The sequence below is a fragment of a genome, unplaced genomic scaffold, assembly GCF_019419815.1.
Source record: "Pyrus x bretschneideri cultivar Hongxiangsu unplaced genomic scaffold, Pyrus_bretschneideri_v1 Contig86, whole genome shotgun sequence".
NCBI classification, from domain to species: Eukaryota; Viridiplantae; Streptophyta; class Magnoliopsida; order Rosales; family Rosaceae; genus Pyrus; species Pyrus x bretschneideri.
The window spans coordinates 1545938-1563796 of NW_025999827.1; the positions used below are offsets into that span (position 1 = coordinate 1545938).

The following is a 17859-nucleotide window of genomic DNA, read 5'->3' on the forward strand; positions in this document are numbered from 1 at the left end:
CATGCCTTTTAAGTGGTTTTTTGAAGCGTTATCCCGCCAAATAATTGCAGTTGGAAATGCTCTTAACGACATAAGCTACAAATCTGTCAAATGAATGTACTAATCTTGTTAGTGTGTACTAACCTCATTCATTTCTAACGATTTGAATATACAAAACATTGCGGCAACATTTGTAGTAGTGAGTCATAAAAAGGGACATGTGTAGTAGCGAGTCATAAAAAGGGGCTTGGCTGAGTGGTACAAGTTTTATGCAAAATCTATCTGTTGCAAAGATTTATTAGATGCAAGATTTAACCGTTGATTTCCGAACCACTCAATCGCATGTGCAGCATAAACAATATTCCAAAAACTGCATTCAACTATATTTCAAACAGATCAACAACGAGCAGATCCAAATCAGGCTCATCTTTAGTTCTTCATTTCAAATTTTCACATGCAAACTAAAGCAAAGCAATGTGCAAAATATACAACGGAAATATATCACACCCCTCAAAATTTGCTAGTATTAAGAATTTCGAAGAAAGTATTCGATGTTTACAAATCAACCTTCCTGTTGAATCACGACGTACAGCACGCCTTGCTCTTAGCTGGGATTTCTTGTGCAGGGCCTGGGATAAGGATTTTCTTACCAGCCAGAGGTGCAGGGTTCCCGTTACCTTGATTTTCGTTGGCTGCAAGGCTCTTCTTGTTAACGATGTTGAATACCTCTGTCAACACAGTCGAGAAAGCGTTCTCTACATTTGTTGCTTCCAGGGCTGAGGTCTCTAAGAAGAAAAGTCCCTCCTTTTCAGCAAATTCTTTGGCATCTTCAGTGGGGACTGCACGCTGGTTCTCGAGATCACTTTTGTTGCCTATCAGAATGATGACTATGTTCTTGTCCGCATGACTGCGCAGCTCCTCCAGCCAACGTGGTATGTGGTCAAAGGTCTGGCGTTTGGTTATATCATAGACCAGCATTGCCCCAACAGCACCCCTGTAGTATGCACTTGTCACCGCTCTATATCTGCTCAAAACAGAATAAGAGAAGAAATAGACACATCAATTGCCAATACACCAAACTTTTCCATGACGAGAAAGTAAAGGAGTGACAGCCAGAGTAAAGCTTCGAATCCACCTAGTTTACATATCCAACCATGGCTAACTTTTATTTTCTTTGAAAATGATGTACTTTGTTTATTTAAAGGATACCAAAAGCCGAGCCTCATATGAACATATGATGTTTTGACTTGCTCTATTATACATGGTACTTGCTGATAAAGATACCATGAGAAGAATGAGACGCACAAATCATCTTATACAGTTATACGAGGCAAAGTTGACTGGTTTAGTTGTCAACCATCTATACTTCGTAGAGTAAACCTGTCCAAAATCGTGCATCATCATAATGAAGACAATCGTCACCCGAGCAATTATCCATTCCCATCAAAAAATAAATCAACTCTAAAGTCTAATATCTTCCTTTTAATGAAATTAACCTTTAGGCCAAATCTGGAATAAACAGGCAAGAATCGCAAGCCTGGACAAATCATATTGTCATGCCTCTCAAATAGGGGGAATCAAAAGAGTAATTATTCACACCGTTTGACAAAGGGCAACAATTCTTATCACGCTTTATCATCCATGGTATCTCCAAGTTACAAGAAAATGAAACTAACATCAAAACTAGATTATGAACTAAACACGATTTCATATATTTGTAGCCAAAAACCTTATTAATGGTGTCAAGTTTTTACAACTAAGCAACACACCGATCACATAAAGAAACCGATAACTAATTTAATTCTCGGTATTTAACATTTCTAATCATTCGGGTGGATATCCAAATCAATATCACAAGTACGCTATCAGGTTCAAAAGCATGGATCTAAAACTCTCAGATAAATAGAATACTACTAATCTTACCCAAACTTTCTGTACATATTTTTCTCACTGTGATTATCTAATTCATATGTAGCATACAGAGAAGTAATTCACTTACCAACATTAAAAATTTACTTGAAGAAATCATCCCAGAAAGAAGGAAAAGAAAAAACTTCAAAGGATGTAATGCAATCTATGCATACAGCTCACCAAAAAAGCAACTAAGAACTTTTACTAAAACAAGAAAAAGTAAAAAAAGCAGAAAGTTTAGTGAAATCGCTGCAAACTATCAATCCAAAAAACCCAAGTAGCAGATTGAAAGAAAAGGGTTGTATGCTACAGCTGGAGAGAGAGAGAGAGACCGTTCTTGGCCAGCAGTGTCCCAGATCTGAGCCTTGACACTCTTGTGCTCGATGAGGAGGGTCCGAGTCTGAAACTCGACACCGATGGTGGCTTTGGAGTCCAAGCTAAACTCGTTTCGGGCAAACCTGGCCAGAATCTGAGACTTGCCCACCGCAGAGTCTCCTATCAGTACCACCTTGAACACATAGTCTACCTTCTGGCTCGCATCCCCATAACTCGCCATTTCTCTATCCCCTCCCAACTCAACTACTCCAACTCTCCACTCAAATGAGAAGAAAACCCAGATCGCTACTTCTGCTATCAAACCTCCGCAAAGGAAAACACTTGAAACTTACCGAATCCCCAAGACTTCTACTTTTTCTTTTTTTTTTTTTTTTTTGAAAAATGTTAGGATGTCTGTAATGCACTAGTTGCACGACAAAACTAATTTATCAGTTATGATTGTCTTTAAGTTAAGGGTAAATTATTTTACCCCCTCAAATATTAAGTGTAATTGCAATTTCATACAATAATTTTAAAATGTTTCAATCTCATATATTAGTTATTATTTTATTTTAATTTTATACGATCGTCAAAATTTTTTTTAAATTAACTGTTAAGTGATGACATGGTAATGATAAGTTTTACAATTTTGCTGACGTGACATTTGTGCCATGTGGCAAAAAAAAATTAAAAATATATAATTAATAATATATTATTTTTTGTTAAATTTTTGTATAAACATAAATTTTTTTTTTTTTTTAAAAAGCCGAACCCTCCCTAATCCAGCGCCATTCATCCTCTGCCCTCCCCTTTGGTTTCTTTAATCAGTTCTCTTCTCCAATTCGCCAGCCCATGCTGTTCTTCCTCTCCTTCTTGATTTTTTTTTTATTTAGTTTTCTTTTCCAATTGCTCCCAGGGATTCGAAATGCACAAAATGCTAACAAAAATGGCAGCCATCGCCACCTCAATCCAAGAAACCCAAACCCACCATGGAATCAATTCGTTGGTGATGTTCTGGCCAAGGCTAGCGACCTCGGCGAGGATCAGGAGGTAGAGTGGCTATGCAAGGCAACGTAGCGACAGGTGAGGAAGACGAAGAGTGGCGAGGTGGTTGCTAGGGAAGAAGACGAGGTGAGGAAAACCGGTGAGGAAGTAGGCAATGCTGTAATCAAGGACGGAGTTCTGGAATTAGGTGTTGCGGACGACGAATATGGTCAGGGTCGCAGAGAATGGCAAAGTGGATAGGACGAGGGTGGGGTGTCGTGGGCTTGGGTATCGTGGGGGGCATGGGACTAGGTAGGATTTAGGGTTTTCCTTTTTCTTCTTTCTATTTTTTTAAGTTTTTAATTGTAACCGAAGGGGAGAGGATGCAGGAATTGGATCATTTCCTCAGCAGGGGATCAGGATACTCCTCACCCACTAACATGGGTCATTGGATCAATCCAACGATTACAAATAGAAGGCCTTTCTAAAAGTTATAATAATTGTAGTCATTGAATCAAAATCCAATGACCCGTGTTAGTGGGTCAGGAGGATCCTGATCTCCTGCTCAGGAGAGGATTCAATTCCAAGGATGAATGGCCTGGGGAGGGTTTGGTTTTTCCTTTTTTTTTAATAAAAAGTTAACAAAAGAATTGATATTTTATTAAAAAAAATTATTAGTTGTTTTGCCACGTGGCACAAGCTGGCAGTCGCGTCAACAAAATTGTAGAGTTTACTATTACCACATCATCACTTAATAGATTTTTTATCGGTTGTATGGAATTGAAATAAAATGATAACTAATGTATGAGATTAAAATGTTTTGAAAATGTTGTATGAGATTGTTATTGCACCCAAACCTGAGGGTGTAAAATGTAACTTAGCCTTAATTTAAACATTAAAATCGTTAAACCATATCTAAAGGAGATGTTAAATCCCAAGTGGAATGTCATGTAATCAAATTGAAGGTAGAAGCAAGTTTCAACTGATATGTTAATCCTATGTGGATTGGCATATGAGAAAAGATGATGTCAAATAATTTTTTATTATTTTATTGTGTGAGTTCCATTAAATGCACTAATTATAGATTTTGAAAATTAATTTTAATTGATTTCTTTTTAAAATGAGTCCTACAAATATCATTTATAACAAAAAACATATCAGTGGGAAAAAGAGAAAATCGAACATTGCCACGTCAGCCATCAAATTAACATTTGACATTTATTTTTTGACATCTCCATTAGAGATGCTCTTACGCAATCAAATATCTAATGTCAATTTTGGTCACAATATTTACATATATTTAATATAATTAATCTCAAAATTCACATAATAATTAAATTAAATAATATAAATATTGTTGTCAAATTTTAATATATTTTGGTGTATAGATATTGACACACCTCGACCCGGAATGTCCACTTGGACTCCGAATCAAGCTGTGGTGGCCGACACCTAGAAGGTGACAAAGCTATAAAGTGTAGTGTGGTAGAATATGTGAATAAATTTAAACCTAAAGGTGCCTAAATATAAGAGTGCGCTGTGAACGGGAATGAACTCATTTCACACGTGATGTCAAAGCATAAGTACAGTACAATAAGATAGGGTGAGAATTATACATCAAAGGTAATCGTCTACACCAAGATTTACCAAGAATCCTCGTCAATAAGAAAGCTTAGCTACTAAAACCTAGAAGGGCGAAAAACAATGGCGAGTTGGCCTGAAAATAAAGTTTTAATAAAAACCTTTGAAAACGTTATAATCCTTCACCGTAAAACATGTATAATTTCCAAGATATATGTACTACATATAGTATGAAAATACTCACCATAACCTGCAAAATATCAAGATATCAATACGGCACAATAGTTCATATAAGTGCATGACGTCAGTAATCATATACTTTCGCATAAGCAAACATATCAAACCAAGTGCTCATCGACACATGTTGATGCACGAGTTCATGCAGAGTTATTCTGACATGAACATGACTAAGTGTAATAATGATATACGTTTTAGTACTACAATCATGTGAAGACTAGCGCTATTCGCGGTCATATACGAGTCGGAGTTGCTTATTGCAACCTGTACGACAAGACCGGCACCTACTTGGATCCAAGGCGAGTGTGTGGTGTGGATGTGAACATACAAGTGAAAAATTGGTCCTGGCCCTAGGCGAGCACTAATACCGGTGCAGCAAACGATGAGCATAAAACATAAATATAGTCATTCCATAGTGGGTTGATAGTTCTAATCAACATTATATCATTCATAGCTATAGGTATAATCATGGCATCAATAAACATACGCATACATGTGCATCCCGTAGGATTTATGATCACTTCGTAATTTTCCGTTATTTCACTAATTCTTATGAGCATTAATTTAAGCTAGGCATACGTAGTAAATTCTTCTTCAATGTATAAATGGAAACTAACAAATATGTATATACTATATAAAAGAAAAAACCCACTCACCTAAAGTCCGTGTTATAACTCCCTAGCACGAACAATCGTCGTCTAGAACAAATATCAAATCACATCTCAGAATTCTTATCAATAGAACATATAACTTACATAAAACACATCCCCAAGGATGTTCTAGAATGATTTGTAACCCATTGACCAAAAGTTAACTGCTGATCAAAGGTCGACGGTAGGGTCCATAACCCTATGTAACTCGATCGGGAAGATCCGTATCTCGGATTTCGGATCTGTAACTTCCTAAGAGTTTCAATAAGCTTCTAGCACAACATTCTAAAGTTTCGGAACGATCCAACGGTCGGATCTCCGACAATCGCTAAAATTAAGTGGCAGCCAACGTTTAGATTTACAAACTTAGAAAACCCATCCGGGAAGATCCATAGGTCAGATTTCTGATCCGTCGATTCCTAATATCCTTAAATATTATGTACTACTATGTATTAAAGTTTAGTGATGATCCAATGGTCAAATCGTTGAATCATATAATAACCAAGTGGCAGCCCTTAACGGAAGTATAACCCAATAACGAAATTTCGTCAATTGGATGTCTAATATGGAATTGGGGCACCCATTTTAGCCTAGGGAAGTCAAGTGGTGTCTCTACCCATGCGCCGCTCACGTAGCGACCGACAGCCCCGATTACCGAAAATTAAACTATTTCAAAAATTTCTCAAATTTTACAGGAATGAAGATCTCAACGAGGGGAAAAAATTTCATACTTGGTCCAAAATCTAATTCGATCAGGAAGTGGTTTGAGATTACCACGAACCGCCGGAAACCCTATAAAGGGTGTGTTTCGATTTGTCACCTCCAGTGCTCCACTACACCAACCAAGGCTTAGGACTTGTTCCTGGGTTCAAGAAGAGTCAACCTATAGTGGTAGTCGACAAAGTTTGCTTCAGGAATGGCGGATCGCCGCCATGAGACCCTCAACACCACCCACTCGGTTCCTCAAGAAACTGGGGCTATACGCTGTCGAGTTTGGGTGGGAATTGAAAAGGGAAGATCAGTGAGTTTGGTGGTGGTGTTGGATGGCTTCAACACGCCGGAAATCTGATGGAAAAAGTGACGAAAAAGTCGCCAGAAACCGGGTCAAGTGAGGGTCCGGGTTAGGGGTTTCCTATCTTCTCTCCCTTTCCTCCTTTCCTCCTTTCTAATTGGTCACTCTTTTCTTCCCCTTTCCCGATTGATCTCTCCCTCTTCTCTGGTTGCTTTCCCTCTCTCCTGTCGTTCTCCTCCGATTGGGTAGCAGCCCCCTCTTTCCTCTCCTTATCTTTCCATTCACAGCCACACACGTGGCTTCCCATATTTTCTCCAACAATTTTGGAGCCTTCCAAAAAATGATCAATTGACCATTTTGTCCTCGACCTCGGTCGTTAATAACTCCAAATTGTGTTTCGTTTACATTCATGTGTTCGTAACGACAAGTACAACAAAGATACGCCAAGAAAAAAGGTCTTATGTGCCGCGACAAAGTGGTCAACAAAAGTCAACGCATTTGCCTCGAAGGGTATTTTTGAAATTTCACATTTTAAAATTATAAAATTCGTAGTAATTGGGGATGGGTCGTTACAAATATTGCAACCAAGATCTTTCCTTTTCTATTTGCTCAAAAAATTCAAAAAATCAGATCTAAAAACCCATTGACATATCATGCCACGTGCGATGAATAGTACAAAAAATTCATGTTTAAAATCCAGCTGATTTGAATCTTAAGCCTCTTTCAACCAAATCAGTGATAAGCACCTCTTGGCTAATAACTCTAGGATATGACCTTCATGTTTTGACGATGATATGGATGTAAGAGTTAGGGTAAGCGACTCAACTACTTAACAATAATTTGTACCAAATTTAGAATTCAAGAGTTGAACTTAAAATCTAGAACATACAAGTGAAATATGAAAGAAGTATCAATACATCATGGGTGGTGATTTTTACACACTCTATTTCACCTCAAACAACTGTTCAAACCAAATTTGCACATTGCCATATGTAGTGGAAGATGCACAAATCTCTTTACTTGTAATAGAACAAACAACTGTAAGCAACAAAGAACCAGGGGGTGTGCCGGTCAAAGGCTCTACGACGGTCTAGTTAGCAAGCAATATTAGAGGACTCAAGCAGTAGGCAAGAGAATAAGTGTGCGATAATTGCATTACTAGAGATGAACCCTAAAAGGGTGTACTTATACTAGTCGAGATATGATCCTTTTAGGATATGGAACCCATATTAAACCAGAAGAATCCTAGGATTGCTAAGGGCAGTATGTTGACAAGAGAGCCTGTATCAACTAGAGCTCACCAAATAAAGATTGGCCTTCAAAGTATAACAACCTCCAATGGTCTAGGAAAACAACTTTCATACCTTCGTTCATGAAGATAATGACATTGTCATTTTCCAAGAATGCCCTATGTGGTTGGGCGGTGAAGCATTGAGGACCATAGTCCTCGAAAACATTCATTGATGCTTTGGTTATTCTTGCTTTTGGACCATATTTGAGTTGCTCGAAGAGGGATTTAAATTTTTTATTTCTTTGGAGGACTTGTGACGCAGTCAGTCCTTGGTTTTGGGCAAGGTAGCACTCAACTATATTGGACTCGACATTGGAAATGTTGTGCAAGGTTACAACTGCCATCTCCTAACAAGCTTGCTGTCTAAATGAAGTTTATGCGACATATTTTTTGGCATCTTGATGGTGAAGACTTCGTCGCTAAACTTGAGATCCAAGTCTGTGATGTTTTTATCTTTATCTTCACATTCCTTAGCTTGGGCCATAGTGTGTCATAGCTTTAGGGTTTGGAGTACCAGTATGCTTTTTCCATATTCCCAGACAATTCCCAAATATTTTATGGCAACTAGGGATCGTTCTTCCACGGGTGATATGCATCGTCATCATCAGAGCACGTTATCACTGCCACTACTTGCTTCCTTCTATGCCTCGGTACAAGGTCAGTATCAAAGGCTTGTTTTTTTTAAGGTAGCTCTAGTGTTCCTCCGTTAACTTTTGCATGGAGGATCCTTTTTAGAGTTTGACAAGCAACATAATGATGTCCCACGTATTGATGGTAGCTGTAACCTTGCATAATAGTGGTGGATAGGTTTCTCTTTCTTCATCTTTTTCCTTTCTTTTTCACAAATTATAGTCAGGCTTGTCATCAATGGCTAGGGTTGATGAGTCTCATTCTTTTCATTCTTCCAAGACTTTTCAGTAGTTGGTTTGACTAACATTTTACTCTTTTTCACTGCTTCCAAGAGCCTCGAAAACTGGCTCATGCCAATATTCTTGAAATACACCCTATAGTCTGGGACATTGTTGTTAATGCAAATTTCCGTAAGTGCTTCTTCATCTTTTTTATTGTAGCAGTCAAAGGCAAGATCCTGGACGCAAAGGACAAAACTTACAGGGGTTTCCTCATGTTTTTGGCATGTGTTGTTGAGTTAGGTTGTAGTAGCCCTATCTTCATGTTGGAAATATTTCTTGCAAAACTTGCTTGCCAATTCTTCCCAGGACCAAATAGAACTTAATGCAACCTCTTGTACGAAGTATAAGTACGATCAGTAAGGCTCTTTGAAAAATCTCTAAGACGGAGGTTATAATCGCCGACATGAGGACCCAAAGTATCGATGAAGCAACTTATGTGCTTATTTGGGCTACCTTTCCTTCCGTCAAAGAGAACAAAATTAGGAGTTTCATAGTTTTAGGATATGGCATGTGGAGGAGATTGATTGGATATGGCAGTTGAGGAACATACTTCTAGTCTTCAAAGCTCATGTATAACTCATTTTCCAACTTGGCAATGATATCTTCCTAGGTGACGAAGGATGGTCCATTCCTACTCTCAGAACTTTTTCCGACAACAACGGCTGATTCCTTCTTAAGGGTCTTTTCCTTATGTGTGCAGTCTTTTTCGCTAATCTTCTCTCTTAGTTTTGGGATTGAACTATTCAGTTCCTTTACTGACATGACGATCTCCTTTTGGGCTTCTCCCATAGCATGGATGGCAATAATGATGTATGGCATGACATATTTTTCCAGATTCTCTTGGCTTTCTTGCCATTTCTCCTTACACTGAGATTCATTCAACCTAAAAGTAGCCTCGCTTGCTTTCTATGAGGCATTGCCACTCCTGATGGTATTTCTTCTGGATCCTGGGGCCAATCAGAGTTGTGACATGGTCCCTAATTTATGTTTGGGGACCCTTTGATTGAGTTGGATTTGGGCCACGGGAAAACTCTCAATTTACTTAATTTATTTCCGGCACTAAGTCCTAAAATCGAAAGCATTAGAGGGAATTAAGAAGCATTCCAGTTGAATCAATGACTCCAATTTAACTGATTTAGCATGAGAGAGAGATAGAGAGAGCTTGTGCTTGCATGTATAGTTTATGAATGGTTTATCTAGGGTTTTCCTAGTATTTTTATAGTTTCACAGTGCTTAGGAAAACTTACACTATGTTTGGATGAGGAAAATAAACTCGAGATTTGAGTAAAAGTTAGAATTTACAAAATTGATATGCACCAATTCCCTTGTTTAGATTCATAAACATAGAAATTTAGAATTTCCGCGTAGGAAAAAAAACTTGGAATTTGGGACCTCTAATTCCCAAGTTTAAATTTCATGTAAATAGGCGTTATTTCCCAATTTTTATGATTGAGAGTTCAAGAATAACAAACTCCATATTCAATTCCTTTGTTCTTTTAGATTAACCAAACAAGAAAATTTACAAATTCTAGAAATTAAAATCCTGTCATTTTCAAATTCCTTAATAATCTTAAATTTCTTCATCCAAACATAATGTTAAGGAAATCCTCAGTGTGTAAGGAAAGTTTCTTCCTCAAGAACTAGCGTTTCCTCCACTTAGAGAAAGCTTGCTCTGCTTCATTATATCTTGCCTTAGTTCACTCTTTCTTCCTTATCCCTTGCTCTTTCCATCATGTTCTCTAATTTATAAGTGCAAGGATTCTTTCAAGTTCCAGCTAAGGAATTTATGGGTTTTCTTTGTCTTTCCTATTTTTCTAAAGTCTTCTCTTCTTCTTTCCATGGTTGTAGCTAGAGAGTCATTCTTAGGTCTAACATTGAAGAGGGTTACTAGCCTCATGAAGCTTGGGTTCAGCACACTGCCCATAGCGTCTTCTCTAGCACCATGTTCCACATACTCCATCTTTTGGTCAAGCTCCCCTTTATTATTCCCATCGTTCCTATATAATCTTGGAAGGGCAAGGTTCCTTCTCTCTCTATTAATGAGGAGCGCAACTCTAGGTTAAAAGTGATCTTGTTATGGTTCAGGCATCTCAGCTTTGTGCTTTGGTTACTTCCTAAGTGTCCTATTTGGTTTGGAAGGGAAAATGAAGCTGGTTCTTTTCTCTCTCAAGTCTTTCGACGTGAAACCAAAAATCATGGGTTCAGACTTCTAGTGCTTCCAAGCAGCCCAAGGTCTTCCACAACCCTAGTTCCACGTTGGCCTAGTAAACTTTTGTAATCGTCCACACTACGATCCACTTAGCAAGTCACATTATGTGGCTTGAACTTACTTTAACATGTAGCATGATTTATTTACAATGTTAATGTTGTAAAATGGCTTGACATGATAATATGCATGAATTGTATGGGTTGGCAAAATTATACAAACATCCAATTTATATTTATTTTATTGAGTGGCATAATCGTAAATCCACATACCTCTTATTTTTGCACTTTTGCATGAATTTAAGCTTGGCTTGTGATGCAGTTACAATAATTGGGCTTGTATGTGAGATTTTTGAACCTTAACATATGACTTTTATTTTTAAAATGGTTGTTTGTTAATAATTTTGTTTACAAATTTTAGTTTTTATTAATGATGTTTGGTAACTTATTTCAATTTTTAATTTTCAAAAAAAATTGAAAAGTGAAAGTCAAAATGTGATAATCACTCTATTGAGTTTCCAAATTTTAGTTGTAAATCTTTATCTTTTGGTTTTCAATTTTTCATCCTTTTGAAAACTGAAAGTTGAAAGTATTAAATGATTTTTTAGTTTTCAAAAGCTAATTAAAATAGTTATCAAAAGACTATTGATTTTTTAAGGTTTTTTAACTAAATGGTCTTTGAGATTTACATAACTCCTCACTTTGATCCTTAAGTTTGTCCACAATCAATCATTTTGGTCATTCCATGAAAAATCTCCATTAAATAAGAATACAATGACCAAAATACCCTTTATTTTTTTAAATCATATTGGCCATAATTTATTAAATTGTGGGTATATTTATTATTTTGATCCTTATTTAACATAATTTTGCACAGAATGACCAAAATAGTTGATGATGAACAATCTCAAGATCACTTCTATTGATTTCAAATTTCAGGGATCAAAGTGATATATTATGTAAATCTCAAGAACCATTTTAGCTAAAAAACCATTTTTAATTTTGCGTTTCAGACATAAAATTCCAAAAGAAGAAAAGATTTTATATTTATGTGCTAGGGAACGACGCCGTATTAATGGTGTAGCCTCCAAATATAATCCAACGGCAAATACGAGTGAGAGACGAACGTGTATACCTATCTTGGAAATCAGAGGTCGCAGAGAGGTAGCGCAATGGAGGAAGAGGAGCATGAGGTGTACGGAGCAGAGATCCCAGACGAAGGAGAAATGGACGGCGACTTGGATGCTCTCCATGCCGACGTCGACATGTCCACCGCCGACGACGACGCCGTAAAGGTACTAATAAAAAACCCTAGAAAACTCAATTTGTTTCAGCAACCAAATCATAAAAAACAATTGTCAAAATTATTTGGGTGTATATTGACTTTGGATTATAGGAGCTGGATGAGATGAAGAAGCGGTTGAAGGAGATGGAGGAGGAAGCTGCTGCTCTTCGCGAGATGCAGGCCAAGGTTGAAAAGGAAATGGGAGCTGTTCAAGGTCCCCCCTCTCTCTTCTGAAAAAGTAATTGAGTTTTGGTTCTTGATTCCTGCGGTTCCTGAAAAAGTAGTGTGTGTGTGTATTTATATATATATATATATATATATATGTATGTATATTGTAGAATGCTGTATTTGGCCATGTTCTATTGAATGGTTATTGAAAAGCTGTAGCGCATGACATGAAATTTGAAAAAACAGACCACAAGTTATGCGCTAAGTTAAGTGTCTTTGGAAGTGTTATGTTGATAAATTACACTCTTATTGTCCTGTGGACTTTAACATTTTACGTTTGTTTTTTTCGTCTGATGTGCAAGGAATTTTGGTTCAATTTCTTCTGAGTAACACGCTCATTTACCTTGTTTTGTTATTGTTTCCACATAGATCCTGCAATTGCTGCTGCTTCTCAAGCAAACAAGGAAGAGGTGGACGCACGATCTGTTTTTGTTGGCAATGTGAGTACCAGAATGTTGAAATCTCTTATTCTTTCCAAACTGTTTGCATTGTGTGTGTTAAGCTTAAACATGTCCAGTCCTAATGGTCATGTTTCCCTGCTTTCTGCATTTTTTGATGTATGTCGACAGTCCACTCATAATCCTGACACTCGGCTGTGTATAAAGAAATCCTCTAGTTTGTCATGTGATCTTTGTGTGAAGTTGCATAGTGTGAGTAAACATGTGGTTTTGGCAAGTCCACTACTAGATTTAGATACCAATTTAGTTTTTCAGTATCAAATAGAAGAGGATAGTTTTATGATTTGACCACATATTTTGATATCTCTATCTAGTGGAAGTAATATTGATAGGCCGTTGATATCTACATTTTTGTTTAACCTTTGTATGGTATTGTTAATATTTATTGAACTGCAGTCATTGAATTAAACTAGGGAGTTGCTAATTGCAGTCCAAAATGGCATCATGCCTCTCTAGTGTAAAGAAGTCAAGAAGGGAGGAGTGCAGGATGACTATTTTCTAGTGCTAATGATGATTCCGTAGATTATTCACTTGTTAAGTAGATGATTATGGGACTTGCAATAGCAGGAACGCTTGCCTGATTTTATTAGTCACCTCCAGATATGAAGGGATCTGAAGGAACTTGTTACTTAAAGACAATGCTTGGCTTTTAGTATAAAATAACTTTTATATCAGTTAGAATATGAAAATGTTTTGTGTTGGGGACTCATACATCACTGTACAATCTAAAGGTACCCTCACATTACAGGCTATCTAGAATTTGGAAATACAGCTGTAATGTCATATGAAGATTAAGTCAGAAGATTTTTAAACTTTCTAGATGTGTAATTCTAGAATCTACATATCAATGTGTGCCCAAGAAAATAACAAAACCCACTAGCTAACATTCTGTATGAACTTGTGGTTTATACATTAGTTGATCAACATGCCATGGTTTGACATTATTTATGCACCTCTTTATATTTACCTTGTCTTCAATGAAAGCATGCTTATTTTCCCACGAGATAAATGGTTTTAAAAAGAAAAAAAAGCTTTGCACCAATGTATGAAGGATGTGATGAGAAATTGAGAGAGAATAGAGTTGTAAAAGAGAAGAAAGACAGAAGGAGAAAGAAGGGCAAGTAGGGTGAACTCAATTCTTTTTTATTTTCGGTCACAAGGGTAAATTCAATTCTTCATTATCAAATCAATGGGCCAAAAACGTATACAAATTACAAAGTAGTTGGAAAACCTGGAATAACAAGGATAATAAACTACTGTAATAGCTTAATTATTACACTCATACCTGCTATTGCTTCGGATGCAAAATGTTTTATTTCTTAAATAGGTTCTTTTTCTAAATTATTAGTTGTCTTGGCTTTACCACTTCTGCGTCACTAAGATTTCACTTCAAAACATCAGATATCGCTGTCTTTGTTGTTTTATATTACAACCCGTAATCATATACCATGATGGTAGTACAATTTCACTTCAAAACACCTGATATTGCTCTGTCCTACTATGTTTCTATTTTACTTTTATGTGGATGCGGATGATACGCAACTTCAGAGTCATGGTTTGACTTTGTGTAGTACTATGATCGCAGGGTCAGTTATTCATCAAGTTCTGTGTATATGAGCTGGACATGTTACACTGTAGTTTGAGGGTGGGGCATAGTATTCTGATGTATAATTAGGCTGTCATTAAAGGGGAGAAATTTGCATGTTGAATAAAAAAAGAGAAGAAAAAAGAAATGTCAAATAAAAAAGAAATAAAGAACAAGTTTCAAAAATGTGAAAAAAAGCATGAAAAGAAAAAAAAAAAAAAAAAAAAAAAGAATAAGAAAGAATTGGAAAAAAGAAATGTAATTTTGGAAATTACAACAGTTAGGTGTAGGTGGTATGATGTATTAAGGAGGAAAGAAGGGATGCAGTTTGCTGAAGATATTCCAAGTGAATGGTGGGGCACGCGTTAGGATGTGAATTAAGATGCTGGATCTTCAGTACACAAGAGGGCAGCAACTTCTGTTTTCAAGAGCAAAGGAAAGCCGGGTATTCAATTTTAGTTGCAGAGCTTCTCTGCTGCTGGAATGGTGTTGGTTGGTGGCTCAGAAATATGTGCTTATGTACTTATGTGGTGAGGGGTACATGATTCTGCTTCCCTATATTGATTAAGATTGATTTTCTTATCTGTCGACTGCGTTCACCCAAATTAAAAAAAAAAAAAATGACTATATACTGAATCACTGATTGAGTGTGATTTCTTCTACTTGTAATATTTTTATAAATTCTGTTCACCTTAGAAACATTTCCTTCCTTCTGTGCACGCACCCATGGTCCTATATTATAATTTTAGTGGAGGCTGTTACAGATAACAGCTTTCTGTGTTACATTGATAAGTCTTACCCATGACTTTTCTTTGTCTTGTGCAAAATTTTGTTGGAAGTAGTAATTGAAATAATACCGGGAGTGTAGGATGGAGACAGCTCCATCTTCTCAAGTTCTCTGATACTTACAGGGACCAATCAAACATTCATTGGAATGTTGGGATATCTCATTGGACCAAATTTAAAAATTGGTTCCAGTATTTGATAGTATGTGTAAAAATGTGACAAGGGATTGAATGGGATAAGCAGGTTTGCTCAGGCCTTAAAGGGATCAATATGAAGTTTGATTTTACATCAATAGTAGATTGCTCGTGATGTGATTTGGTTTTTACAATCCGAATTGGCAAAGTTGGATTTATTGCCAAGTCTAGTTTACTGAAGAGAAGGTGATGTTGCATCAGTAGTAAGTTGCTCATGATATGATGGGTTTAAAAAACTGGATAAATCATGTTTTGCAGGTGGATTACGCATGCACACCTGAAGAAGTACAGCAGCATTTCCAATCATGTGGTACGGTTAATAGAGTGACTATACTGACAGATAAGTTTGGCCAACCGAAGGGTTTCGCTTATGTGGAATTCGTTGAAACTGAATCTGTTCAAGAGGCTCTCGGCCTAAACGAATCTGAGTTGCACGGCCGGCAATTGAAGGTAACTCATTCAAAAGCTGGGTCTGGATGTTCTTATCCATTATTTTTGCTGTCGCGTTTGTTCATTTTCATCTTAAATATGTGTATAGGTTTTGCCTAAAAGGACGAATGTTCCTGGTATGAAGCAATACAGACCTAGACGCTTCAATCCTTATATGGGTTACCGCTTCAGGAGGCCATATGTACCTCCTTACTTTTACTCGCCCTATGGATATGGGTATGTTCCTTCCAGTGCTCTCAATTCTCTATTTATTAGGCAAAATGAGATGCCAGATGCCTGATTTATCTTGCTTTCTTTTTCCTTTCATTCATCTGCAGAAAGGTTCCGAGGTTCAGAAGGCCAGCTCGATACATGCCGTATTACTGAAAGATTGGTTGCATAATCAAATACAAGGCCTGTCATTTCATATTTACAGTTGATTTTTAGTTTTAATCTGGTAGTTGTATCGATTTGCCGTTACTGCTAAGTACACTATGAACTGGATGAATAGCCACCTACCTATATTGCTGTTGAAGTAGCTAATAAAAGTTTCATATTGGCCAAGCAGTGCGTAGTTTCGTTTCTGTTGTTTGGTTTATAAAAAAATTTCCTTCCATCCATGCAAGCAACATTTTTGGTATGCCTCTAAAATTGTGTTTTCAAGGGTCGAGCATCATTAGAGATGTACTAGGCTCAGTCGTTCACGTGCATACTGGAGGGTAACTAAGCCGTTGATGCATATTGACCCATCTGTGGCTCTCAGTCATTGACGTGCGTGTGGGCGATTGAACCTAGCACTCATCGGCATTTTGGTGAGAGCATTTAGTTGTGAGCTCGTAGTGCATCTGTGTTTGAGTATGTGGGACTCGCATGTCACTTTTAAAGGCCCCTGGTATGACTTTGTGGTGTGTACGTCCGTGTTTGTGTGTTATTTCAAACCACACACTACCTGCTTCTTCACTCCAGCTTTCCTTTCCCTCTTTAGGTGTGGGGCCCTGCCTAAACTCGTAACCTATTTTTTGTCATTCCTTTTATGTGTGGTTGTTGTATCCTGTCAAAAAGCACCCGGAAAACTAGGAAGGAAATGAGGTTAGCTTGTTGGTTGGACCGAATCTTAAATCAAAGATATTTTTTCAGTAATCGTTATGGACACTTTAAATTTTTCATTTTATATTTTTTGTAAGTGTATTTTAAAGTATAAAAAATAATTTGCTTCTTTTATTCTGTTCATTTCGGATAAAAATTTCACCTTTAGTCTATGTAGTTCTGATTGTGAGAATTCACGGATGTGTCGCACTTTTGCATACGTAGAGGGCCATTTTAGTCTATAAGCATCTGCAGTTGTATAGATAATTGAGTACGAAAATAAAATTTAACGAGCTGTTGTATAACAGTGGATGTCCACTCAAATTATTAAATAATGGGCAAGTTGCCCTTCCACTATCTACCGAAGCTTGTTTCATACGACTCATGCTTTTTATATAAATACAACACGCCACACAACACAAATGAAATGAGGCAGAAGACACAAGGCTCACAGAAGAGGAAGAGAGAAAAGAGAAGAAGAGGAAGAGGAGTGGGGATAATAGAGAGTTATTTTGTACTCTTATTATTATAAATTATAATGGAAGCACCACTGCTACTCCGAGGACATACTCCAGTCATACTGACTGTAGAGGAACATTGTAAATTTTGTATCTTGTTTCTTTTATTCCACTGCACACATCATCGATTTTACAGCACGTTATTAGCACGAGAAGCTCTCATGTCAGTGGAAAGGATAACGCCATAAATTCGGACAAACAAAGGTACAACAAA

At 37.1% G+C, this 17859-nt stretch overlaps 2 protein-coding genes across 2 annotated transcripts; one reads left to right on the plus strand and one right to left on the minus strand.

Annotated features, from left to right (window-relative positions):
• Window positions 1–388: 388 nt before the first annotated feature.
• On the minus strand, window positions 389–2638 carry LOC103936337 (ras-related protein Rab11D). Its single transcript, XM_009346174.2, has 2 exons — window positions 2223–2638; window positions 389–1003 (listed from the first exon to the last, which is right to left on the minus strand). The coding sequence occupies exons 1-2, from the start codon at window positions 2444–2446 to the stop codon at window positions 559–561; spliced, it is 669 nt and encodes a 222-aa protein (XP_009344449.1). The 5' UTR covers window positions 2447–2638; the 3' UTR covers window positions 389–558.
• Window positions 2639–12192: 9554 nt separating this feature from the next.
• LOC125467813 (polyadenylate-binding protein 2) lies at window positions 12193–16605 on the plus strand. The gene is made up of 6 exons (XM_048576178.1): window positions 12193–12371; window positions 12473–12575; window positions 12959–13029; window positions 15871–16062; window positions 16151–16278; window positions 16380–16605. Exons 1-6 carry the CDS (start codon window positions 12249–12251, stop codon window positions 16426–16428), a joined length of 666 nt encoding a protein of 221 aa, XP_048432135.1. The 5' UTR covers window positions 12193–12248; the 3' UTR covers window positions 16429–16605.
• The last annotated feature ends 1254 nt before the right edge of the window (window positions 16606–17859 follow it).